Here is a 26,118-nt window from a genome sequence, read left to right on the forward strand (position 1 = left end):
ATTTTATCAAAAATTATTCCTTTTATTGTTACAAATACTTCGTTATAACTAATTAATAATAAAAATATAAATATTTCGAATATCTTACATCAACATCATGTATTAAAACCCCAATTCTCTGTAAAGGGAAGACATTTATTTCGCGTTTCCATGTGATGCCATAATATAACAATTGTTAATAGGGTTATGCCGGTAACAGCAACGCCATCTGTCATCAAATAGCGGAAACGACTATCCAAGCAACTTGTATATATCGAAGGGTGAAAGGTTATTTGGCTTAAGGGACATTTCGTTTAAGACGCGACATTAATATCTTTTTTCCCTACCTATGCTGATAGCCTTGAGAGGCTATTTCAGCATCTGCTTGACGTGTAGGTGAGCTCACGGGGCTCAAACCCGAGTGTTGCTAACACTGGCCCTAGCAAGGGCAGTGCTTCGCAGAATCTACCGCCGGATCAGTAAAGCGAGGTCTTTCACCCCTCGATATATAGTATGGAGAACGTTCGAGAAACGTAACGCCATCTATTGGTACTCCCCGTAAATAGACGAGGGGGACCCGACGAAGCGAACACCCGTGAGCCAATGACCTGTGTGCTTAGTGCGAGTTTTTTAACGTTCTCGATAGCGTAAAAGTTAGCTCATATTTGTATGGAATGGGATCGTTTGCGTAAGTTTGCCGCTAGGGGCGCTGTTCCAATTGCATACAAAAACGAGACGAGAACGTTAAGAAACTCGCACTAAACGCACAGATGGATATTCTCTACAACCAATACTCGTCACGTGCTATAAGATTGCACCAGACTCTGAGCTCTTCTTTGTCCTCACGGCGCACTATTCTGACGCGACCCCGCATTGTGTAGAAGTCTTTTGTGGTTGTAAAGCGTCGCGGAATGCGTGAATGCGGCGCCGCAGTGCGTACAGCGGTGCGGGCGCGCCCCCGTGTGCGTATCCATGTGGGACTTGAGCGAACGGCGCTGATAGGACAATCGAAGACACGAGCGGATGAAGGGGATATGATACAATTTGGTAATTTTGAGAAAACAGGCCAAGTCGTCGTGGCCTAAAGGATAAGGCGTCCGGTGCATTCGTGTTGAAGCGATGCACCGCTGTTCGAATCCCGCTGGCGGGTACCAATTTTTCTAATGAAATACGAAATACACAACAAATGTTCACGTTTGACTTCCACGGTGAAGGAATAACATCGTGTAGTAAAAATCAAACCCGCAAAATTATAATTTTCGTAATTACTGGTGGTAGGACCTCTTGAGAGTCCGCGCGGGTAGGTGCCACCACCCTGCCTATTTCCGCCGTGAAGCAGTAATGCGTTTCGGTTCGAAGGGTGGGGTAGCCGCTGTAACTATACTGAGACCTTAGAACTTATATCTCGAGGTGGGTGGCGCATTTATGTTGTAGATGTCTATGGGCTCCAGTAACCACTTAACACCAGGTGGGCTGTGAGCTCGTCCATACAAATAGCAATAAAAAAATAATAAAAAAAATAGACATCAGCAACATAATCACCCTCACCCACAGTTATACACAGAGGCATAAGTTCCAAGTCACAATTTTAGATTACATTACTGCTTCACGGCAGACAGGCGGGCTAGTAGTACCTACCCGAGCGGAACCACAAAACGTCTTACTACCAGTTATACCGTAACTACCGTCTATGGGCTCCGGTGACCATTTAACACCAGGTGGACCGTGAACTCATCCACTTATCTCAGCAATAGAGAGGATCTTTGATAAGCCTGCCCTTGAAATCCACACCAACTCGAGTGCTATTGGCCGGGCGTGTAGACAATAAGATTACACACTCACCGTGAACGCTTTGCCGCAATAATCGCAGATGTGGTCCCTGGGCACCTTCTGCTTTTCGTGGACATAGGCTATATGGTTTTTCAGCGACCTTGCTGTACGAACCATCTGCAATATTGTAAACTTTCCGGATACGTACCGTAATTCCTGCCTATTCGAATAGGAATCTTCGGGAATGTTCGAGAACGCGTGCTGAATACGCTAAGTTTGCTATGTGTATGTGCATTACTATAATTCTCATGTTGTATTGGTTATTTTAGCCGTTCTACACACACTCATCACTTTTAATTATTATTCTCATAATCCTCTCGCAGGTCTGCTGAAAGAGATCTCTTAAAGAAATAAGCAGTGCCTTTGTACATAATTTTCCTATTACTCTGTACTGTCTTCTTTTTTGTGAGTATATAAATAAAAAAATTAAAAATAGTTTGGTTGGCAGTTCCTCACATGAAAGCTCGAAGCGGTTAGATACATACAGTGATTAGTCATGAGCAAAGCAAGACCGTGACTTGGACAGTATTGATTGTGGTCTTTTTTTTTATTGCCCTTGTCGGCAGGCGAGCATATGGCGCATAATGGTGAATGGTTACCGTCGCCCATGGACATCAGCAATGCCGCTGCTTACCGAAAAGCACTTTAAGATCTTCCTTGGTCTTAAACTTGCTTTTCTGCATGACCTGGATCTTATTAATGCAATGCGAATTCAAAGTTAAACTTGTTTGCGGAGTTTAGAGCTTTTAGCTTTCGTTCCGTAATAAAAGCTTTGATATGAGTTCTTACTTCTGAATACCTGGAGACGTGACAGAATAAAATCCGTACGATGATACCCTAAGGGGCTATTATAGCTACGCGCGGATTTGTTGGTAGTAACTTCCCGAGGGGACCCAATGTGGGACCACTTGATAACTTCATTTATAGGTACATATCAAGGGGTGAAAGGTTGTTTGGTTTAAGGGACATTTCGCTTAACACGCGACATTTATCTTTGTAATGAAAGGTTTTTTTTTATTGCTTAGATGGGTAGACGAGCTCACAGCCCACCTGGTGTTAAGTGGTTACTGGAGCCCATAGACATCTACAGCGTAATTGCGCCACCCACCTTGAGATATAAGTTCTTAGGTCTCAGTATAGTTACAACGGCTGCCCCACCCTTCAAACCGAAGCGCATTACTGCTTCACGGCAGAAATAGGCGGGGTGTTGGTACCTACCCGTGCGGATTCACAAGAGGTCCTACCACCAGTAAAACCACCAGGTCCGTTTTATTTGGTATCAGCATCAACAGTTCGATGTCGTTAATTAACCTTCATTAAAATAGCTGAATAAGTTTTTTTGTTATGATATTTTTTCCAAATTTTAACAATTTAAATTGCTCTCCTGTAAAGTTGCCGTTATATCGCTTAAGCCACCTCTCACCTCTCGATACAAAGTTTTACCTTCAGACAAATGTTGCATCGGTGGTTCGATATCTTCAAATGTACCCACTCGATGTGCCCCTTCAGACGAGACTTCGTAGGGAACTTCGCACCGCAATTATCGCACGTGTACCTGTCGTTATAAGGCACGAGGCTTTAACGAAAAGCTCCCGGGAACGAAGACTTTGGGTGGTGATTATCAGAAAACTTTCCCGCGGAGTCTATCGCCGGATCTTTTGAGGGTATCGCGATTCCGATTCGGAGGTAGATTCAACGAAGCTCTTGCTAGGGCCAGTCTTAGCTAGTCCCCTCAGGCTGAGCCAAGTGAGCTTTCATGTCCATTCGGTGAAGCTGCCATAATCCCTCAAGATCCTTTCTCAAAGTAGCAGGTTTCGCGTCATTGACGCCTATGGACTCCGGAAACCGCCTAACAGCAGTTGAGCCGTGAGGTCGTTCACAGGTCCGAGCAATATTAACAATTCCCATTAATAGCACGCTCTGACAGTTACCGTAATCCCAATCGTCACACAGACGAGTGTTGCCAATGCTGAAATATTTCCCAAATAAATAAATCAAATAAAATACACTTAGTGTTGCCGTAATACCAATTGTCACATAGTGTTGCCAATGATGAAAGAATTCCCAAATAAATAAAATACACTGAGTGTTGCTGTAACCCCAAATCGTCACACAGTGTTGCCAGCCAATGCTAAAAGATTTCCCAAATAAATGAAATATTGAAATGAATAATAAATGAACTTCGTATTGCCGTAATTCCCGATTGTCACACAGACGAGTGTTGCCAGTACTGAAGCAGTCCCCCGACTCGCCTGTTGGGTTGCAGGGCGGCGTGACGCGAGTGTCCGGCGAGATGCCGCCGCAGGTTATTGTCAGTGCTGAACTGTTTGAGGCAGAGAGTGCACCGGTAGAGGGCGCCGCCGTGGGTCGCCCGCGTGTGGGCGCGCAGACCGCAGCGCTGCCGGTACTGCTTTGGGCAGAGCGGGCACGCGTACGACGTCACCTTCTTGTTGTGGACGCCGCTTCGAGGGAAAGTGTATGTTGACGACATCATCGTATTACAGTTAATCGAAAAAAAAATGGGAAAATATTTGTCGACTCTAGTTGTAACTTATACTTGAGATCTTAGAACTTCATATCTCAAGGTGAGTGGCGCATTTGCGTTGTAAATGTCTATGGGCTTCGGTAACCACTTAACACCAGGTGGGCCGTGAGCTCGTCCACCCATCTAAGCAATAAAAAAAACAGAATTTTAATAAAAGAAAGTGACCGCATTAACGTCACCATGTCCATCTAGCTTATTTACGTAGAAAAGGAAAAATGTATTTTAAGGAGTTTACACGTTGACAGCTTCGCAAGCAATCAATAGTGTATTTAAATTCTCTACTACACATACATAATGTCTATAGGCTCCTCGCACTTAACACTAGACGCATTAGCACTAAGCATCGGTGACCGCTGAGGCCCGTGGGCTCACGGCCGACCCGTCTTTAAGTCCGGAGCCCACGGACATCAACAACGCGAGTACGGCCGCCCGAGCGATCGCTAACCCAACGCCATATCGTACCTCGGATTCTTCTACAAACGAGGCTTGTGGAGATTATAAAACGGTAGGCAGTGGCTTGGCCCCTTTTTTCTTCTTTTTTTTTTTTTACCATTGCCCCTAACTTTGCTGATGTCCATGGGCGACAATAGCTACTCACCATCGGGCGGCCCGTATTCTTCACCCACAAGGGCAATAAAAAGAAAACTTACTACATATGGGAGCGCAGCTGCACCCATTTCCCATAGACCTTGCCGCATTTCTCGCAAGGGTAGGTCTCATGCTTCGACCTGTGGTAGACGAAGCCGCGATACGAGCTGGAAACCGTTGAGATCTTGGCTGACCAGACACTAACCTTGGCCGATCAGGTTGCTAAGACTCCACGTTGACATATACGAGTTATTTTTTTATGTGAACCATCTATGGACACATTGCTTGGCTGTGCCCCCGGCATTGCTAGAGTCCCTGGGCGACGGTAACCACTTACCATCTTACTTACTGGTGGTAGGACCTCTTGTGAGTCCGCGCGGGTAGGTACCACCACCCTGCCTATTTCTGCCGTGAAGCAGTAATGCGTTTCGGTTTGAAGGGTGGAGCAGCCGTTGTAACTATACTTGAGACCTTAGAACTTATATCGCAAGGTGGGTGGCGCATTTACGTTGTAGATGTCTATGGGCTCCAGTAACCACTTAACACCAGGTGGGCTGTGAGCTCGTACACCCATCTAAGCAATAAAAAAAAGGTAGGTCGTATGCTGTCAAAAACATAAAACCGATGGCTGGCGTGATCTTTAAGATAGTATATAACGAGGGGTAAAAGCGACATTTTTGCAACTCTACATGAGAGCCATTTAAAGTATAAAAACTTGGAAAAAATATCATAACAAAAAAAAAAACTTCTTCCATATGAAGGCAATTGCACCCCTTAAACCTTCACGGCGGAAATAGGCAGAGCGGTGGTACCTACCCGTGCGGACTCATAACACGTCCTACCGCCAGTAATTACGCAAATTATAATTTGGCGGGTTTCATTTTTATTACACGATGTTATTCCTTCACCGTGGGAGTCAATCGTGAACATTTGTTAAGTACGTATTTCATTAGAAAAATTGGTACCCGCTTGCGGGATTCGTACATCGGTGCATCGCTACATACGAATGCACCGGACGTTTTATCCTTTAGGCCACAACGTCATAGATGTCAGCAATTTCAGGGACAGAGTCAACCCGCTGCCCATCGGAGGAACAAAAAAACCTGTTGCGGTTGCAGCGAACCCAAGTTCCCAGGTTCGGGAGGATCGCTAATACAAAAGCTGCAGCATCCAAAGTTCTAACACACCGCGTACTCACTGAGTTTCGTAAGCACAGCCGCGTATATTACATCTGAACTTGTTCCGGACGGTGGCGCCCTCTGCGCCGTGCTTCTCATTGTAGTGACTGACCACAGCGCGTTCGTCGATATACCGCTTCCCGCATGTGTTACATTCGTATCTGTGGTACATCAGTGTGCTTAATCCGACTCCATACAAATTCGAGTTAACTTTTACGCTATCGAGAACGTTAAAAAACACGCACTGAGCACACAGTATCCTTTCATTATTGAGGGTAGAAGTAAAAAGCACCATCTTGTATAGGGGACAAGTTGAAAAAGTGCCGACTTGTAAACAGCGAGTTATCGTTGGAAAATTCACCGGAATAGCGCTAGTGTAGCAAGTGTAAGTGATATCTTGAGGTAAAAGGCGGTTTTGATTAAGCGGCATTTTTGCAACTTACAAGAGAGCCATTTAAAGTTTAAGCAATGGGATAAAAAAAAAAAAATTTTTATTTATTGGTTAGATGAGTAGACGAGCTCACAGCCCACCTGGTGTTAAGTGGTTACTGGAGCCCATAGACATCTACAACGTTAATGCGCCACGCACCTTGAGATATAGGTTCTAAGGTCTCAGTATAGTTACAACGGCTGCCCCACCCTTCAAACCGAAACGCATTACTGCTTCGCGGCTGAAATACGCAGGGAGGTGGTACCTACCCGTGCGGACTCACAAGAGGTCCTACCACTAGTGAAAAACAATCATAACAAAAAAACTTCTTCAACTATTTGAATGGAGTAAGCTTAACTGACGTAGTTCAATAGATACCAAATAAAACGCACCTTTAATTACAAAGATAAATGTCACGTGTTAAGCGAAATTCCGCTTAAACAAAACCTTTCACCCCTCGATATGAATATAGCAGTTTTAATCAGAGTGAAGGGTGCGGGTTGAAGTGAAGTGTTGTGGTATTTTATAGCGTTGTTTTTAAAATCCTTCCACTTGCTACTGTGGCGACATCTTAATTACACTTTAATACACTAAAATGGTGCTACTTTCTTCTACCCTCAATACCATTGACACATAAGGTCGAAAGCAAAGACAACGTAGTTCAACGTACCGTTATATCGGTATCAGTAACGCCATCTGTCGTTAGATAGTTCAAGAGGATCTATCGAGAAAAATCTAGACAATTTTTTTTTTTTTTTTTTTTTTTTTTTTTTTTTTTTTTTTTTTTTTTTTTTTTTTTTTTTTTTTTATTGCTTTGATGGATGGACGAGCTCACAGCCCACCTGGTGTTAAGTGGTTACTGGAGCCCATAGACATCTACAACGTAAATGCGCCACCCACCTCGAGATATAAGTTGTAAGGTCTCAGTATAGTTACAACGGCTACCCCACCCTTCGAACCGAAACGCATTACTGCTTCACGGCGGAAATAGGCGGGGTGGTGGTACCTACCCGTGCGGACTCCTAAGAGGTCCTACCACCATCTCTTGAATGTTCTAGAACATTCTTGTTCAGGTTGTAACGAGAGTGTTCAAGTGGCTCTCACATTCGCGAATTTTCTATTACAACAAGAGGACCACCCTTGTGAAGTTTTTTTGTTACGATATTTTTTCCAAATTTTTTGCATTTAAAAGGCTCTCCTGTAAAGTTACAAAAATGTCGCCTAAACCAAATAGCTTTTCGCCCCTCGAATAGTTGAGAGCCGCTGGACTAATTCATTAGTTCTATGAATGAAGGGCGCAAGGTAAATATTCGCTACGGGCTCCGCACTGGACACCAGCCGTCTCACTCATTAGGCAACTGACGCATTCCTAAATTACTTACCTAATGAAATGTCTCCTGTGGTGCGGCACGTACGACCTTTTGTCGTTGAACGTCGACTTACATATCTCGCACACAATCACATCAGCGTTCTCTCTCTAAAAAACATCTTGGAGCATCAGAGCCTAATTATAGTCATATTGAAGATACTGCACAAATCGATCCCTGTGCCTTGACGACAATAAATCAAACGACTAATGATAACAGATTGTCAACTCTCTTTTTTTAAAGATCTTACGCCCCGGTAACTAGATCTTTAAGCCAAGTTTTACATATTATCTTCCTACATTACGTTAAAATATGAAAAATTAGATGAATTTAATTAATTTGAGACTTCAATCTATTGGAATACATTAAATGAAACGAGATGAAATATTAAAGTGAGTAAAATGGCGTCTGGGTACGATGAGTCCACGGGCTTAACCACTTAACACCGGCCAATGAATGAGACTTAAAAAAATCCCCCCAAAAATCACATCCGATATTATGGTTCTGTTGTCAATCTGGACAGGTATGTTTTGTGAGTCCGCACGGATAGGTACCAACGCCCTGCCTATTCCTGCCGCGAAGCAGCAATGCCTTTCAGTTTGAAGGCTGGATCAGCCGGTGTACTGTAATGAGACCTTAGAACTCATGTCTCAAGGTAGGTGGACCTTTGAATACCATCTAAGCAAAGGGTAAAAGGGTATTTGTTTTAAGCAACATACAAGCAACCTTACAGGAGGACCATTTAAAGTTTAATCATTTGGAAAAAATATTATAACAAAAAAAAAAAAGACCTTCAGTTGGTTACTTATTCTGAGTGTTATAGTTATATATAATTAGTGTTCAAGTAATCGGGAGCGTATTCCCGAAGTCAGTGACTATATCAGAGGGGACGCCTGCTATGGGCATGTACATAGGACAGTATTTCTAAGCAATAGTAATAAATAATACAACGCTAATGTACTTTGGCACTAGTACTAAAAGAATGACAAATAGATAAATAAGGAGACACAGAAGGAAGACAGGGAAGTAATTGGCCTGTAGCAGCATCTTGAGAAAGGCAGAGGGACACAAATAATTCTAATTAAAAGATATTGTTACTTTTAGATTCTAACACAAGACAGCCCTGAATAAACAGTAAAAAAACATCAAACTGTTGATGCTGATAGCGAATAAAACGCATCTTTAATTAGGAAGATAAATATCGGTTAAATCAAATACGCTCTTACCCCTCCATACCATATCCATATATTAATATGCGAAGCAAAAACTTTGTAACCCTTTTTACAGAAATTGCGCGGACGGAGGAGTATGAAATTTCCCACACTTATAGAGAACATAGTGAGGTAGTGCAGAACATATATATATTTTTTTTATTATGCACAAAGAGTATAATATATACTATAAATAAATAAATAAAACATTACACACACTACCATGTATTTGACACACGCACACGCATTTATACTCTTTTTTTTATTGTTCATCAATCTGTAGTGAAACTGAGAATAGATTAATATTGCTTGTAATAATAATTATGTATAGACAATCATGTACCTTGATATGTCTCTCTCGCAGATGTCTCTTCAGAAAAACATCCTTATTATAACCCACGATGCAGTCCTCGCACTTGTAAGGCAACCGTAAATAGTTCTCCTCCGTTCTCATTCTGTCTCTCTCTAACTCCAGTTCCTCACGCGTCAGTGTCAGCATCGTCAGCTTGCCGACGTAACTTTCGTCCATGTACGGAGAGGCATCAGATGTCATCTCAGTTTTCGTCTTCTGCCGATCAGATTCAGCGAATACTTAGTTCATTACGTGTGACGTCATATGTGGTGAATAAACGAAGCGCTAACTACACTTCATTTTATATACGATTGGAGATTATTTTTTATTTAAAATAGTGATTAAATAAATAATAATAAATATATAAATATTTACTAACAATCACGCCACGTTAACTGGTCCCGTGATAAGTTCGTAAAGAACTTGTGTTACAGGTACCAGATACCGGATATAAATGTAAGATTTTTTATTATACACATACATATATTTAATATACATCCATAACCCTGGAAAAGACATTTATATTTATCATACAAATATCTTCCCTTGGCGGGATTCGAACCCGCGACCCCTTTGTGTAGTGACCATGTCACTTACCACTACACCAGACGGCCGTTTAAAAACAATTTGATTAAAAAAAATATACAGGGTGTCCCAGAAAGAATTGATAATCCTGAAACACCTCACACAGTAAAGCTATTGGGGCCTCAAAATAAAAGCCATGGTGCCAAAGCCAAGCTCAACATGAATAATCACCGGAAGTCTTAAGTGTGTAGTACACATGCATGCCTGCAGAATCTGAACTAAGGCACAGCCTTTGGAATCAGTTTACAAAAACCATCTCACCTTTATCGCACACATTCCCCTGACAGCATTTTTACGTTTCTTCTCTTTTATCTGTGACAAAGGCAACGCAGTCTCCAAGTCGGAACTATCGCTTTCGACTTTCACGTCTGTATCGTTCGGTGATGATTTACCATTTTCAAAATCCACCATCGCTTCTCGTCCCGACTAGAAATATATTAAATTGATTTAAAATCCTTGGCATATATATATATAAAGGAAAAAAACCTGTCCAGTATCAAAAATATCTGTACCCAGTTTCATCAAAATTGTACAGTTAGTAAAGAATAATATACACTTATAAGTGTTTTCTTGCTTCTTCTCTTGTCGTACACATGATTAAGGCTATTTTTAATTAGTTAACATTTTAATCTATACTTAATATTATAAAGAGGAAAGATTTGTTTGTTTGTTTGTACTGAATAGGCTCCGAAACTACTGAACCGATTTTAAAAAAATCTTTCACTGTTGGAAAGCTACGATATCCCCATGTGACATAGGCTATATTTATTATATTTTCAACAAAAAAAATTAGGGATCCTTACTGAAACTCTAATAATGTAACCGAATGTGTAAAAAAAAAACCTAATATTCGTTACATCGCCTGTGCTACTTCCCAAGCGAAGCCGGGGCGTGAAATATAAACTTGTTATTTTTATATAGATATGGAGAAAGCTGTCAAATAAGCCACAAGGCTGTAATCCTTCCTGGTATTTCTAATGTCCGTGAGCAATAGTGACTACAAACTAAACAGGTGTTTCATGGTCATCATCTTAGGCCTTACAGCCCAGGATGGGCCTTAGCCTGGTCCAGTATGTCTCTCCAGACTGCTCTGTTCAGGGCTTTCTCCTTCCAGTTCCTGACACCGATAACTCTGAGGTCGTGCTCTACGCCATCAGTGCTCTATGGAAACAGATGTCTGCGTAGCAACAAAAAGAAAATTTGTACACTCTATCATTCAATGCATTTTAATACTTAAACTTACAATATGGTGTTTTTCTTCAAGAAATTCATTATTGGTGTCTTCCACAATCAATACAAAGTTTTTTCCGGGTTTTATGTTGGTGTCTTCGCTTAGAAAATTTATTTCAATACTGGTGACATTTGATGATGTTAAATTATTAAATTTCTTTATTTTATTTTCGTTTGTATGAAATATCTGAAATATCAGTGTATTTTCATTAGGAATGGGTAATTTTAATACTATTTTACGTTATCAATTTCTCTGTGGACAATGTACAAATGGAAGATCCTCTACCAAGTAGGTGAAACTGATGGTAGATGGATGTCCCAAATGTTTATGTTTCAGAACTTGTATTTATGCAAACTTATCTTTATAATGTTACGGTATTAGAAAGATTCGGGCATCTGTTATGTATCTCGTGCTTTATTATACCACCATAAGTTCAATGGTATATATGGTATATTATATAAGTCGTTCCACATTTACTGCTACTATGGTCTTAAAATACACACAACCACCCCAAAAAATATGTGATAATAAAACCTGTTTATTCAATATTTGCATGCTTTCCTCCACTTGTGACTTGAAGAGTTCTATCTTCCTCAGGATCTCGTGACAATAATTGCATACTAATGTATTTTGAAATTCAGTCTGAAAATAATAAGGTAACTTCATATGTATAGATTTGCTTTAAGAGAATCTTCCCAACTATACTACGTTTTGCTTGGACTAGTTATACCGAATGAAGGAAGTCCTGTGCTCTACAGTTGGACGTTTATTCCTATAATAATATCCAGGGTTTATATTCTCTGCGTAATGAATTTCATCTAAATCGCTTTGGACGCGACATATATTTTTGTTTGTTTTCCAATGTATTAGAAAAAGTTACAATTTTTTAGGTCTTACAGTGCCGAAGTAAATTACAAAAATATTTAAATAAAATTTTGTAATCGTCATCCGATTTCAATAAAACAAAATTTAAATTAGGGCACCAGTTAGAATGATGTCTACATGTGTAAGTACTATTAGACATTTCAAAAGATGTACACTAACAAACGGTGACACCAAAAATAATTCTACAGATTGCTGGTTTATCTTTTGTTAGTCGGTTAACTTAGTAACCGTTCTTTATATTTTTATTACTCTTCTTTAGTGTATAAATTCCGCACAAATTCTACTGTTTTTTTTTTCTATGTTTACAGAGGATCTTTGAGGCTAAATGCCTTTTTTATTCTCAAATATTCCTATAATTGACTGATATAAACGCTTAATTATGTTTATTGAGACAATGAAATGTGTCAACTTTACTATTCACCTTATATTTAAAAAAATAATTGAGAAAATGGACGTGTTTACATCTGTTCAAATGTACAAAATTTACGTTTTGTGACAGACAACACACACAAAAATCTCCTTCAAGCATTAAATTAGATGTATCCGCTTCGCTAATGTATTGCGGAGGGTTTAAAGCTATAAAATGAGTCATTTTATTTGTAATATTAAAATAAATCATAAATTTTTAGATGTTTTAAACTTTTTTTTCTATTTTGTCATTCACTTGTCATTGATAGTGAAAGGAGCACAGGTGTCATTGTCAAATTATTATTTTTTTGTTTGATTCGTGGTTTCGTGTGACAAATGGAACGTAGCCTGTACTATGAAACATGCAAATTTTTTTGGCGATAAATTATCAGTGCTCTATTAATTAGTTATCTCAACTTATTTTATTGACCTTCATTCCAATTGATTACAATTTTTGATGAGTCCACCTCATTTTAATTTTTACATAGTATTTACATCTGATTTACTGGTAGGAAAACTATTAAATATTTTTTTAACTCAACGTTGAAAACATTGGTATTAAGAGAAGGCAATTGTCATAGTAACAGGAGATACAGGAGGAGAAGACTTTTAAACGTGTGAACGAATGAAGCTCATACAGTCTTAGCTTTATAATACAACGGCATCACCACCGGTTTGCTACAGAAATAGGCAAGAGTGGTAGAACCCATGCGAGCTCACAAGACGCCTTACCACCAACAAAAATCGTATTCTTTTGGAATTCCCTGGATTCTAAGCCGCAGATCGGAATAAGTTCGTTCAAAGTATTATTTGAGTTTCTACAGCCTAATTTTTTTTTTTTTTTTTTTTTTTTTTTTTTTTTTTTTTTTTTTTTTCGGGTAGAGGGCCGAACCTCCTACGAGGTCCCCGCGCAAAAGGGGCGCGCGGGGTATGTGAGACTCAACGATCTGCATGGTGTTGTGAGCAGACCGCGGGCCCAAGGATTTTAGGACCCACCCACTAAACGACTCCCCTGCACTCTTACACCCGACGTCCGATCCCCTCCGAGGTCAGAACCCGGATGAGGTAGGGGGGCTACCGCGGTCAACACTACAACCAGACGGCGCGGCTCACCCCAAGGACGCCCAGCCGACGGAGCCTTCGAGGCGAATCGAAGGCTCTGAAACGTCGGCCGTCTCGGTACGGCAGCCCGTCGGGCCGCCCAGACGGTGCCGCTGGTGTCCCGGAATACCCCGCTGGACCAGAACCAGCCTGCCGGGTCGGGACGCGATACACCGTCGACCGGTTTCTACAGCCTAATTTGCATTATCCTTTTTTTCTTTTGTTATTCTCTAAGAATTTGTAATGGCTGTGTGGAGCGATATCTTTTAGTTGACTTATAAAAATAATTAAAAAAACTTCATTTTGTTATTGTATTTTTTTATTTTTTCAATTTAGGGCGCTTGTGCACCATGCGATTGTGGGTGTATAGCGACGCCGCATGTGCAAAGGTAACGCCGCATTCCTTACAGCTCAATGGTCTTTCGCCGGTGTGAGTTCGCAAATGTTCAATCAGCGACTTCTTATGCTAAAATATAAAGAGAATCGAGTGAGGTATTCAATTTTTTCCTCTACCTAATCGCTGGTAGCCTAGGGGGCTTATTCTGGGCACGGGCTCAACCTGAGAGAATTTGCTAACACAAACCCTAGCAAAAGCGGTGCTTACCGGAATCTACTACCGAATCGCGACCCACTGAGAAGATCCGGCGAGAAACCAATGCATACACTAAGAGGAAAGATAAGTTCAGTAAAATAGAAAACTATTTTCTTTTTAAAGATGCTACGTCCCGATAACTAGACTTTTAAGCCAAGTTATATTTTCTTCTTGTATTCTGTTATAATAGGAAGCGAAGCCAGTCGCGCTTTATCCAATTTACATTTCAAGGTTGATTGCACTGAAGTTGCGATATCTATGGACTGTTTGAGACCAGGCGTTGATCTCATGTAGCCACAGCGATATGGAGAGTAGAAGTAAGGAGCACCATCTCAGTGTATGAAAGTGTCCGCTGAGAGGGAACCAATTAAGGTGGCGCCACAGTAGCAAGAGGAAAGGTTTTAAAAACATAGCTATAAATGACCAAAAACTGCTATATTCATATTATTTCCACTACTTTCTACACTAGCGCTATTTCGGTGAGTCTTCCAACAATAACTCATTGTATTATATGTGGACACTTTTTCAAATTGTCCCCTATACAAGATATCGCTCCTTACATCTACACTCCATAGACAGCGAGACGAAGTGGATATCTGCTATACATAAATCGATTTATAGAAATATCATTCGATTACTCGTTGGGGTGTACAATCTTATGCCTCCATTATTAAGGATCAATTTGACGTTTCATAATTTACCCTGTACTCCTTGCCGCACTGATGACAAAGGATCCTCTCTCTGACGACCGAAACGTTCCCGTGCGATCGCTTCACGTGCTTCTTCAGTAGCGTTTCCGTCCTGAATATCTAAAAAAGAGCGTCACGCATGTCGCTTGAATGACAATGACAGACGTCAAACTTGACAGCTGTCAAATATTAAACGTCACATCTCTAAAAACGATCGCAACTTCGGATCTCACGTGGTTTTGCTAGTGACCCTCTCTCCGGTAGTCGATATCGATTTGCGAGAAAACGAAGTTTACACGCATACTATTTCTATTGGGGCATACTATAGACCCGCTACTAGGTTTTTTTTAACTGACTATCGTTTATTTTCATCATTAATTAATCTAATAATTCATCGTATACAAATAATAATATAATACTATATATTAATATACTTTAAAAACAAAAAGAAGCTCTTAAACAGCAAACCGAATTAATAATTAATTCTATTTTTATTTCTTTATCGAGAAAAGTCGTCGTGGCCTAAAGGATAAGACGTCCGGTGCATTCGTTGTTGCGATGCACCGGTGTTCGAATCCCGCAGGCGGGTACCAATTTTTCGAATGAAATACGTACTTAACAAATGTTCACGATTGACTTCCACGGTGAAGGAATAACATCGTGTAATAAAAATCAAACCCGCAAAATTATAATTTGCGTAATCACTGGTGGTAGGACCTATTGTGAGTCCGCACGGGTAGGTACCACCGCCCTGCCTATTTCTGCCGTGAAGCAGTAATGCGTTTCGGTTTGAAGGGTGGGGTAGCCGTTGTAACTTTACTGAGACCTTAGAACTTATATCTCAAGGTGGGTGGCGCATTTACGTTGTAGTTGTCTATGGGCTCCAGTAACCACTTAATACCAGGTGGGCTGTGAGCTCGTTCACCCATCTAAGCAATAAAAAAAAAAAAAAAGATGTAGGTCGAGCCAATAGGCGTTCAAAATACAATAGACATATCGCGTTTAAAAGTGACATTACTTTATCGTGCCGTTTATGTAGGTTATCCGTACCTCTACCCTACATTATGAGAGAAAACTTGAAAAAGTGTCCTACTTTCAGCACTAAATAACAATTCAAAATTCCTCCAAAATGGCGCTAGCATAGGCACAAGGTATGATATGAATTGAGCAGTTGTTAGCTGATTGAAGTATGCTGAGTTAGGAAACTTAATATATTTAATGACTAGAGTAGTTAGTAACAGTGTACAAGACCTCACATCTTTACGTAGTCCAAACTAATTTCGTCAATATAACCTAAAATTATTGTTGTGGTAAAAAGTGGTAAAAAAAGCTTTAAATAAAATACTCTTTAAGAGTTTCTAGTACTTACAGTTCTTTCGTCCTTTTTTATTTTTCTATCTTATTCTAATAACTTTCACCGCCTTTTTTTAAATTTACCCGGTTGCTACTGTAGCGCCACCCTTATTTAGCAGATTTTAACGGACACTTTTTTGCACACAGAGACGGTTCTCCTCACCTCTACCCTCATAGTGCCGTTAAGCATCAGCTCTGTACCGCCTTCCGAGGCCTTACCTTCAAGCACTCCCGGCACCCGTGCTCAATATGCAAATGCTGCATCTCGATGTGCGTCCTGAGGTAGCTCTTCAGCATGAACCTGTCGCCGCAGTCGTGGCAGGTGAATCTAGAAGCGTGCTTTTTTAGTGGTGATTGGACGAGCTCACGAGCCACCTGGAGTCAAGCGGTTACCGGAGCCCATAGATAGGCATATTAGTAGTAGTATCCAACAGTATCCTTTACGAATCCTCCGGATTCCAGCGTATTTCTGTACTAAAAAAGTTTTTGGTTTGTTTTTCGGAAGACAGCGTCGGTACGCTAATTCGAAAGGGCGGCACCTCACGATAATCCTCTTGACATTGCCATTACGAACCCAACGCAGTCTTTTAAGCTCTACAACTAAGTTTGCGACGAACCTCTTCTCGGTGTCCTGGTGCAAGTGCTTGGCGTGGTTGCGGAGGGTGTATTTAGAGTTGAACTCCTTCCCGCACTGCGGGCAGTAGTACTTGATGACATCATGAGTCGATGACGTGTGGTGCTTCAAGCCCCCCCGACTCTTATACTCATTCCCGCAGAGCTGACATTTGAACGTGCGATTTTTCTTGTCGTGAACCTTCCTAAAGTTACATTGGGTGCATTAACGAGTGAAAATCGAACGGAAATTCACTTTGGTAAATTACTGCAGCCTTGTTTGGATAGAAAGATTACTGAGAATCGGAAGGCCCTTCAGTTTCGCCGGAAGGGGCGGGGGGGAATGAACTAACAATTGCCCGAGTGCCTCCGTAGAAGATCTGACAACTCGAGGACAGCTATTGAAGTCGTCGTGGCCTAAAGGATAAAACGTCCGATGCATTCGTATGTAGCGATGCACCGGTGTTCGAATCCCGCAGGCGGGTACCAATTTTTCGAATTAAATATACGTATTCAACAAATGTTCACGATTGAACTCCACGGTGAAGGAATAACATCGTGTAATAAAAATACCCGCAAAACAAACCCGCAAAATAATAATTTGGGTAAGTACTGGTGGTAGGACCACTTGTGAGTCCGCACGGGTAGGTACCACCACCCTGCCTATTTCTGCTGTGAAGCAGTAATGCTTTTCGGCTTGAAGGGTGGGGCAGCCGTTGTAACTATACTTGAGACCTTAGAACTTATATCTCCAGGTGGGCAGCGCATTAACGTTGTAGATGTCTATGGGCTCCAATAACCTCGTCCATCTATCTAAGCAATAAAAAAAAGCTTCTTCACGAATGCATCTGCTAACGTATCGGAATCGCGACCCGCTGTGACTATCCAGCGAGAAACTCAATGGGCTAATGTTATGGGTTAAATTTCACGTCCAACTCATGGACGAGTTCGACGAGTACTGTTATCTGGATCCTGTGCCTGGTCTTAGTTCTAGAGCTAGACCAGACGTCTAACAGTTTCGTTAATGGATCGGGTGGTGCAGACGTGTCTAGGCCAGAGCAGACGTCTAACAGTTTCGCTAATGGATCGAGTGGTAAAGACGTTTCTAGGCTAGAGCAGAAGTCTTACAGTTTCACTACTGGATTGGGTGGTAAAGACGTGTCTAGACCGTCAAAGATGACTGACTCCTACCTGTCAGCCGTGATCGAATTTAGCACCGGCCACGACGATAGGATTTTCATGACGCATCGTTAGATTCATTCGCGAAGTAATTGCCCTTGAGTTGTTAGGTCTCCTTCGGAGGCGCTTGGGCAGTTGTTAGCAAATCCCACCCCTCCTGGCTGAGCCTTGCTAGCCCGCCTGCCCTGGGGAAACTGGAAAGGCCTCCGGGCCACCAGTAATCTTTCAATCATAAAAAAATCAGTTGTCTGTAAAGTCGGTTTACTGACGATAGTTGAACGTGACAACGTCATAAGAAAAATTGGAATGGTTTCATTTTTCAAAAGAAAATTTTAATTTTGTTTGTTTGATAGATATTTTGTATGGACAATTGACACCACATTCACTTTTCACTAAACTTCATACTTGACGAAAACATTTAAATGTATTATTGTATAGTAGCTGTCCACGCGGATGCATCGCTCACTCAAGTAGGAGAGAGACAGATGTCGAACGCTGCCGAACGCGGAGGCCGATTGTGCCTCTTTGTCGCTCGTTGCGCGCTCTCGCTTGCACTTCAAGCCTTAAATGGAACGCCTCAATGAGTCATGTTTTTTCGTGCGTGCAACCGGCTCCATCGAATTATAAGACGTTGTCACGTCAAAAAAAAATGACGCATCCCCTCAACCGAAGCACTCCATCGCTTACTATTAATAACGCTACTCCTGTAAAACTTACCTTATGTGCAATGTCAGAGTGTGATTGTTGGCGAATTGCTTGTAGCAGATCCCGCATTCTGGCTTGGGCTTGTGACTCGCCACGTGCTTGGTGTATGCGCTTTTTTTACTGAAGCAAACATTTAGCTTAAAAACCCGAAAACGAAAAAGATAAACGGTTAAAACGTTGCCGTGTAGGTCACCGGTGCCCTGCGCGGCGCACTGAAGTAATTATTTCGATTTATGTTACTAAGGCGCCGGAATATCTAGTAGACTATAGGAAAACGGATCCGAACGATACCGAGAATGAATATATTTCTAAGAGACCTAAAATACTCAAGCATGTACATTAACAAACAAAAGAAGGTAAATTTAGGCAATCCAGACGCTTAATAACAGTAACTCGACATAATTACTTCAGTGCGCCGCGTAGGGCACCGGTGATCTACATGGTAGTTAAAGAGTTAAACATCTAAAGAGCAGACTTGCTCGGGATTCGAAGCAATAATCTTCGGTGCAGCGTTCAGGGGCGCTATAAGCAGTATCGATTTAGTCCAGTATATTCACATCTTCAAACACCCCCTCCAGACTCACCTCGTTGTGAAGTAGCACTCGGTGTTGGCGCAGCAGTACTCCTTAGTCGGTATCGAGGTGCGATCCGACCCGTGTTCGGTGTTGTAGTGGACAACACAAGACTCCAAGCCCCGATAACGTTTCCCGCACACCACGCATATGTACCTGCCAGTTTGATAACGGCGTCACCTTTTCCAAATTTGATAGCTATTTGGGGTAGGGGGAAATCATACGGGTTCGCGTCACCGATATGCTAAAGTTGTGCATGCATAGCGACCTTTGTATATGAAACTTATAACATTTTGTATACACTGGGTGTTAGGAGGCCGCTTCCGAAAACGAAGACAGACGATAATACTAATGACGCCTTTGATGATTGAGTTATTTAGACAAATGTTGTAAATAAGTATTTGAGCGATCGCGCGAGTCTGCGCCGCACCGCGCCGCGCCCGGGCGGTCGTTGACCCGAGCATCAGCTGTTTTTGATTTTGTGTTTCATTGCTGGTTTTTTTTTAGTAAAGTGTCGAATGCATTTTTTATGAAACCATCGTTTCATTTAGCTGTACTAACATGATGGAGCGTAAATAATGCTAATAAAACGTTTTAAAAATAAGATATTTATTTTAGTCAGGATCGTCCCATCATCAAAGGTTCTATTATTCAAAAATATTTTCACTTTCTACGTAAATGAAGTCGCGGGTAAAATTTAGCGTTATGCCAAAGTAACTATTTCACGCGGACAAAGTCGCGGACAAAAGCTAGTTAGAAAATAAACGGTATAACAATTTTCAAACGCTAATATAAATACGAAAATTGTAATTAAATTATAATAAAAAAAATATATATTTAGTACTCACTATTGTACTAGTGCAGTGATTCTAATATACAATTAAGATAACTAGTGGTCCCCCAGTAGTTGAAATTCAACCATAATTAATTTAAATTTTAAGTTTGAACTTTATTATTGTTCTATTCTCAACCACACTTTTATAATCACAGGTTTCACCAAGTCTATACTATAGACAAATAATATTAATCTAGGTATTCTCAATTTGACCACGGACGTTTTTTTTAATTATTTATTAGAGCCACACACCTATTAGGTTAAGTCGGCCTAAGTGAGATCTACTACAACGCGAGGCCCACTACAACGCAAGGCCCACTACAACGCGAGGCCCACTACAACGCGATACCTACTATAACGCGAGGCCCACTACAACGCGTTCCCATTACAACGCGAGACCCACTACAACGCGAGGCCCGCTACAACGCGAGACCTACTACAACGCGAGACCTACAACGTGAGACCTATTACAACGCGAGGCCTACTACAACGCGAAAAAGCGTCTAATGCGCACAGCACACGGTCAGGTACGTACGATATGCTATGCCGGAACCACACTGCGTTATGCGCTATTCTTTATGTGACTATGCCGTATTCGAAATTTTTTTTGTTATGCGCGCATACAAAAAACATTTTTTTTTTTTTTTTATTTTTTTTATTGCCTTTGTAGGCAGACGGGCATACGGCCCACCTGATGGTGAGTGGTTACCGTCGCTCATGGACTTCAGCAATGCCAGGGGCAGAGCCAAGCCGCTGCCTACCGCTTAATACTCTCCATAAGCCTCGTTTGAAGAAGGACATGTCATAGCGCTCGGGAAACACCGTGGAGGGGAGCTCATTCCATAGCCGGATGGTACGTGGCAAAAAAGATCTCTGGAAACGCACTGTGGATGACCGCAGTGGCTCCAGGTAGTATGGATGAACTCTACTCCGGTGGCGGGCGGTGCGATGGTAAAAACGAGATGCTGGTATCATCTCGAACAATTCCTCAGAGCACTCCCCATGGAACATACGGTACAAAATACAGAGGGAACCGAAGTCCCTCCGCAGACCCAGAGGCTCCAAACGATCCGAGAGAATGGGATTATCGACAATCCGAACGGCCCTCCTCTGTATGGAGTCAAATGGAAGAAGCTGGTATTTGGGAGCCCCGGCCCAGAGATGGGAGCAGTACTCCACGCGAGGCCGGACTTGTGCTTTATAAAGCAAAAGTCTTTGTCCAGGCGTGAAGTACCGCTTCGCTCTGTTGAGGACTCCCAGCATTTTGGACGCCACCTTGGCTTTGCCTTCCAAATGACTCCTGGACATCGCTCGAAATGTCGACCCCAAGTATCCCGATACTCTCGGAAGGTTGCAGGGATACTCCTTGGAATTGCGGCGCCATGACAAAGGGGTCCTTCTTCGCAGTGAACGCGCAAACCTGTGTCTTCAACGGGTTGAATTGAACTAAGTTCGATTCACCCCATTTGGAGACTCGCCCCAGAGAGTTCTCCACTTCAGACACAAGTTTTGATCGTCTCTCTTGCACCACGCTCCGAGAGAGACTCTGATGGCCGATATATCGCGCATCCCCCGTGCTATCATCTGCATAGCAATGCATGCCATCAATAGACAGCATGTCATTGATATACAGGATGAAAAGCGTGGGGGAGAGCACCGAACCTTGTGGAACGCCAGCGTTAATGGTCATGGTATCAGAACAGTCACCGTCTACAACGACCGTGATGCTCCGCCCATCCAAAAAGCTAGCGATCCACTTGCAGAGACCCTCGGGGATTCCGTAAGATGGTAACTTCGATAGAAGTGCCCTATGCCAGACCCTGTCGAAGGCCTTCGCGATATCAAGGCTCACAGCAAGAGCCTCGCCCTTGCTCTCCAAGGCTTCAGCCCACCTGTGAGTAAGGTATACAAGAAGATCGCCAGCTGAGCGACCGTGACGGAAACCGTACTGTCGGGCACTGATCAGCTGGCGATCTTCAAGATACTTCAAGAGTTGTGTATTTATAATTCGCTCCATCACCTTGGAAAGCAAGGAAGTTATCGCGATAGGCCTGTAGCTCGATGGGTCCGACCGGTCACCCTTCTTGGGGATAGGGTGGACGTGGGCGGTCTTCCATGAAGACGGAACCCTGTTAGTGCAATAAGAGAGGCGATACAAACGCGTTAGCGCAGGTGTCAGCTCAGGGGCGCACGTTTTCAAAACCACTGCGGGGATGCCGTCTGGCCCACTCGACTTATGGACGTCCAGGAGTCTGAGCTCCCGCCTGACTGCACACTGTGTGAAGCAGATTTCCGGCAGGGAGCTATCACACCGGGGGATGTTCGGTGGTGTGGCACCCCCGTCGTCCACAGTCGAGTTCGAGGCGAAGAGTTTGACCAGAAGGTCAGCCTTCTCTTTCGCGCTGTGGGCCAGATTGTCATCGGACTTGCGCAGTGGTGGGAGACTAGACCTGCAGAAGTTTCCTTCTGCAGCTTTGGCGAGCGACCAAAAAGCACGGCTCCCGGAGGGATAGCTCTTCAATCGCTCGCCAACTCTAGCGACGTGCTCCGACTTCGCCTTGGCAATTACCTTCTTGTAGGACCTGGAAGCGGCGTTATATTTCCGCCTTTCCCCTGAGATGTTAGGATCCCGACGTCTCCTGGCATTATCCCATGCCACGTATGCGGACCGCTTGAGGTGTGCAGCATCCCTGCTGGCATTGTTATACCAGGGTCTGCTGCGACCCCCAACGGGCACTTCAGAGGAGGGAATAAACAATTCCATCCCCTGGAGCACCACGTCTTTAAGACGGTCCGCACAGACGTCAGGATCAGCAGAGGAAAAGCAGAACCGCCCCCATGGGTAGGATGCGTAAAATTCACGCAATCCATCCCAGTCTGCTGACATATACCGCCAAACTCTTCGATACCTGGTCGTCGTTCGACGATCAGGACGAGAGAGTGGTACGGCAGCACGAATAAGGCAGTGATCAGACGATCCAAGCGGAGCGTCGACCACCACACTGTATCCGGCCGGATCTGTGGTCAGCAGAAGGTCCAACAAAGAAGGCTCGTGCCCCTCGATATCAGGGACACGGGTGGGCTGTGTCACCAGCTGGGAGAAGCCGTAGGCCAAGGCGAAATCGTAGGCAGTCCGACCCGGGAGGTCAGTGGTTCTGGATCCCAACCACTCTTGGTGGTGAGCATTAAAGTCTCCAAGAACCACTACCTCCGCAGATGGGTACTGCTCAAGCACGCGGTTAGTCCCCTCTTGCACATGCTCAAACAGAGCTGAACCTGCATCACTGCTGTGGGACCTGTACAGGCACGCGTAGATTCGGCTACGGCCCCCGTGATCTACGCGCAGCCACAAGAGGGACAGGTCCCGTTGTTCGAGGCCCCGAAGACGGCGACAACAGATATCAGCCCGGACGAATACGCACACCCCGGCTTTACGCAGGAAGTTGTGCTCCAATACGTAGCCGGGGTATTCAAGGTATGAGGTATCATCCGGAGCAGATATCTGCGTCTCCGTTAAAAAAAGCAGGGCAGGCTGCGCCGTCTCAAGGTGGTGGTGTACGGCGTCAAGGTTGCTATGTAGGCCCCTGACATTGCTGAAATCCACATTAAATGTGGAATGGGGGACCGCCTGTGAAACCCTTTTCTTTTCTTTCCTTCTTTCCCCCTTCTTTTTTTTTGTCGTCTTCATGATGTTTATGTTTTCGGAGAGTAGGATTAGGAGAGGTAGGATGTTGGAGGTGAGATCGAGGCAACACCTGAATGAAGCGCGGAACATAGTACGTGCTCGACCACGGGTTGCGTGAGAGACTGATGCAGGGCATGGAAGGGCCCCCAGTCCACTCTGCGTGCGATCGCCGGGATCCACTCCGGTCTCCGACTCCGGCACGACGACCGCACGGCAGGATTTTACACCGGTTGGCGGGACAGCTTCCCGGGGCGGAGTTTAGTAGAGACACCCGGGTTCAGGTCCCCTACTGACCGGCGGGCGGCAGCGGGTACCGTTTCACTGGGTCTCCCTATACCCCCGTCAAACAATCACGCCCCGTGAGTTCGCACGCACGTCTGCTCCGCAAGTTCCAGACGTCACCAAGACTCAACCCCAACAAGGAAGGGGAAAGGGAAGGGATAGAACTGGCTCTCCAACCCACACGCCGGAACACAGCTAGGCTATTTGGCGGCGGACTCTAGTTGGAGGGTGGTCGCCAGCCAGTCGGACTAGGTCCTACCACCGGTTAAACTAGCCATCCACATGCCATCCACACTTCGAACTTGTGCGCTGAATTATGCCAAATAAGGCAAATATGTGTGTTGTTTGCGTGGAGCGATGCGACGTGTTGAGAGAGTTGCCGCAATTTATTATTTCCTAAATGCTTCTTACCTGTACTTGTTGTACAAGTACAAAGTTACTGTTGCGCGCTGGGGGTTCGGGATAAATAAAAAATTCTACCGAATTACAAGTTAACGCTGTATTAGCACTTAGAACACGTAAAACACTTCACAACAACATTAAAATTCTCAATTCGCTTCTTCCGCTTCGCTTCAGGTGATCCGTTCGCTGTTTCGCTTCGAGTAGTTCCGATTACTAACTGACTGCGTGCCATCTCTGCAACCTGCCGGTATCACATCCCTAGAATTATCGAGAATATTCCACACATTTCTAGTATCGTGTTTCCCCTATCTGATAATAGATGGCGTTGAACTTCTCGAACGCTCTAGGTGCTACTAGATCCTTCGATATTCGTTCGACTATTCGGCGATAGATGGTGTTACACTTACCGGCGTAATATTACTAAAAGACCGAAAAGAAAACGCCGGTGGATGATTACAAGTCATAAGATACGTCGATACACGACCGCCGCAGGCGAGCGAATGACTCGCCGAAGTGTGGGCAGTCGATGCACATATTCATCTTATTCGTGTCCTTTGAAGTGCGTCAAAAAACCGACAAGTCGACGGATACGCGTATTTGCTATTCGTCTTTCTTTTTTTTATTGCTTAGGTGGATGGACGAGCTCACAGCCCACCTGGTCTTAAGTGGTTACTGGAGCCCATAGAGATCTACAACGTAAATGCGCCACCCACCTCGAGATATAAGTTCTAAGGTCTCAGTATAGTTACAACGGCTACCCCGCTCTTCGAACCGAAACGTATTACTGCTTCACGGCGGAAATAGGCGAGGTGGTGGTACCTACCCGCGCGGACTTACAAGAGGTCCTACCACCAGTGATTTCGTGCTTATGTGTTATACGTACTGTTATGGGGTCCCCCTCCGAAGTCATATAAAAAAAGAAATTGTATCGGATTAAAATAAAATTTATTGATATATAATTATATTACAAAGAAGGAGGGCAACCCTTAAACAACCGATCGACGTGAGAGCTGAGAATAGAATGCGTGAAACGCGAACTATTTATGACTTAACTCATGAAACTGCTGACAAGGCGGTAGATAGGTACCTAAATGTGTCATCCACCTAGGGTTCAGTACACGGTTATAGCACTACGAATAAAGCGAATATTGGCGAATATACTCTCCACACTTCGTCGTGTGGGCGTGAATAATCCGCGTAACGATTATCGAATGACGCAGTGTGGTTCCGGCATTATACGCGTATACTAGGGATGATCGATGTGGGTGACTCACATGTATTTATTTATTTTATAATATTTTATTATAATTACACTACACAACAACACATACATACTTTATTTTATATCAACACATTCATTTATCTCACAATCATACAAAACATTAATTACACTAAACAAAATAAAATTCACAAGCAAAGCCAGGCGATAACTGCAGTATAGCGGCGGCGATATATTTCGCTAGTACATCGGTCGCATTTTTACCGATCCACCGCCACCAGTCGAAATCTGACTTGCGAGCGC

The 26,118-nt window shown here is 43.3% G+C and overlaps 1 protein-coding gene across 3 annotated transcripts in view; it reads right to left on the reverse strand.

Annotated features, from left to right (window-relative positions):
• Position 1: 1 nt before the first annotated feature.
• The window catches only part of LOC101741752 (zinc finger protein 62 homolog), a 54,914-nt gene continuing 28,797 nt past the window's right edge, over positions 2 to 26,118 (reverse strand). For 2 of the 3 annotated variants that reach the window (XM_021349510.3, XM_021349495.3), the window contains 16 exons: positions 19,405 to 19,548; positions 18,833 to 18,940; positions 16,942 to 17,142; positions 16,544 to 16,652; positions 14,984 to 15,091; positions 11,831 to 11,938; positions 11,309 to 11,482; positions 10,327 to 10,491; positions 9,472 to 9,696; positions 7,933 to 8,027; positions 6,141 to 6,281; positions 5,005 to 5,109; positions 4,062 to 4,271; positions 3,253 to 3,364; positions 1,822 to 1,926; positions 2 to 974 (listed from right to left, as the gene is read on the reverse strand). In XM_021349510.3, coding sequence (XP_021205185.2) covers positions 822 to 974; positions 1,822 to 1,926; positions 3,253 to 3,364; positions 4,062 to 4,271; positions 5,005 to 5,109; positions 6,141 to 6,281; positions 7,933 to 8,027; positions 9,472 to 9,696; positions 10,327 to 10,491; positions 11,309 to 11,482; positions 11,831 to 11,938; positions 14,984 to 15,091; positions 16,544 to 16,652; positions 16,942 to 17,142; positions 18,833 to 18,940; positions 19,405 to 19,548 — 2,263 coding nt within the window. In that variant the 3' untranslated portion in view covers positions 2 to 821. The remainder of the gene's footprint in view (positions 975 to 1,821; positions 1,927 to 3,252; positions 3,365 to 4,061; positions 4,272 to 5,004; positions 5,110 to 6,140; positions 6,282 to 7,932; positions 8,028 to 9,471; positions 9,697 to 10,326; positions 10,492 to 11,308; positions 11,483 to 11,830; positions 11,939 to 14,983; positions 15,092 to 16,543; positions 16,653 to 16,941; positions 17,143 to 18,832; positions 18,941 to 19,404; positions 19,549 to 26,118) is intronic. The other variant, XM_021349500.3, reaches the window with a different exon arrangement.

Source organism: Bombyx mori, chromosome 11 (genome assembly GCF_030269925.1).
Source record: "Bombyx mori chromosome 11, ASM3026992v2".
In the NCBI taxonomy this organism is placed as follows: Eukaryota; Metazoa; Arthropoda; class Insecta; order Lepidoptera; family Bombycidae; genus Bombyx; species Bombyx mori.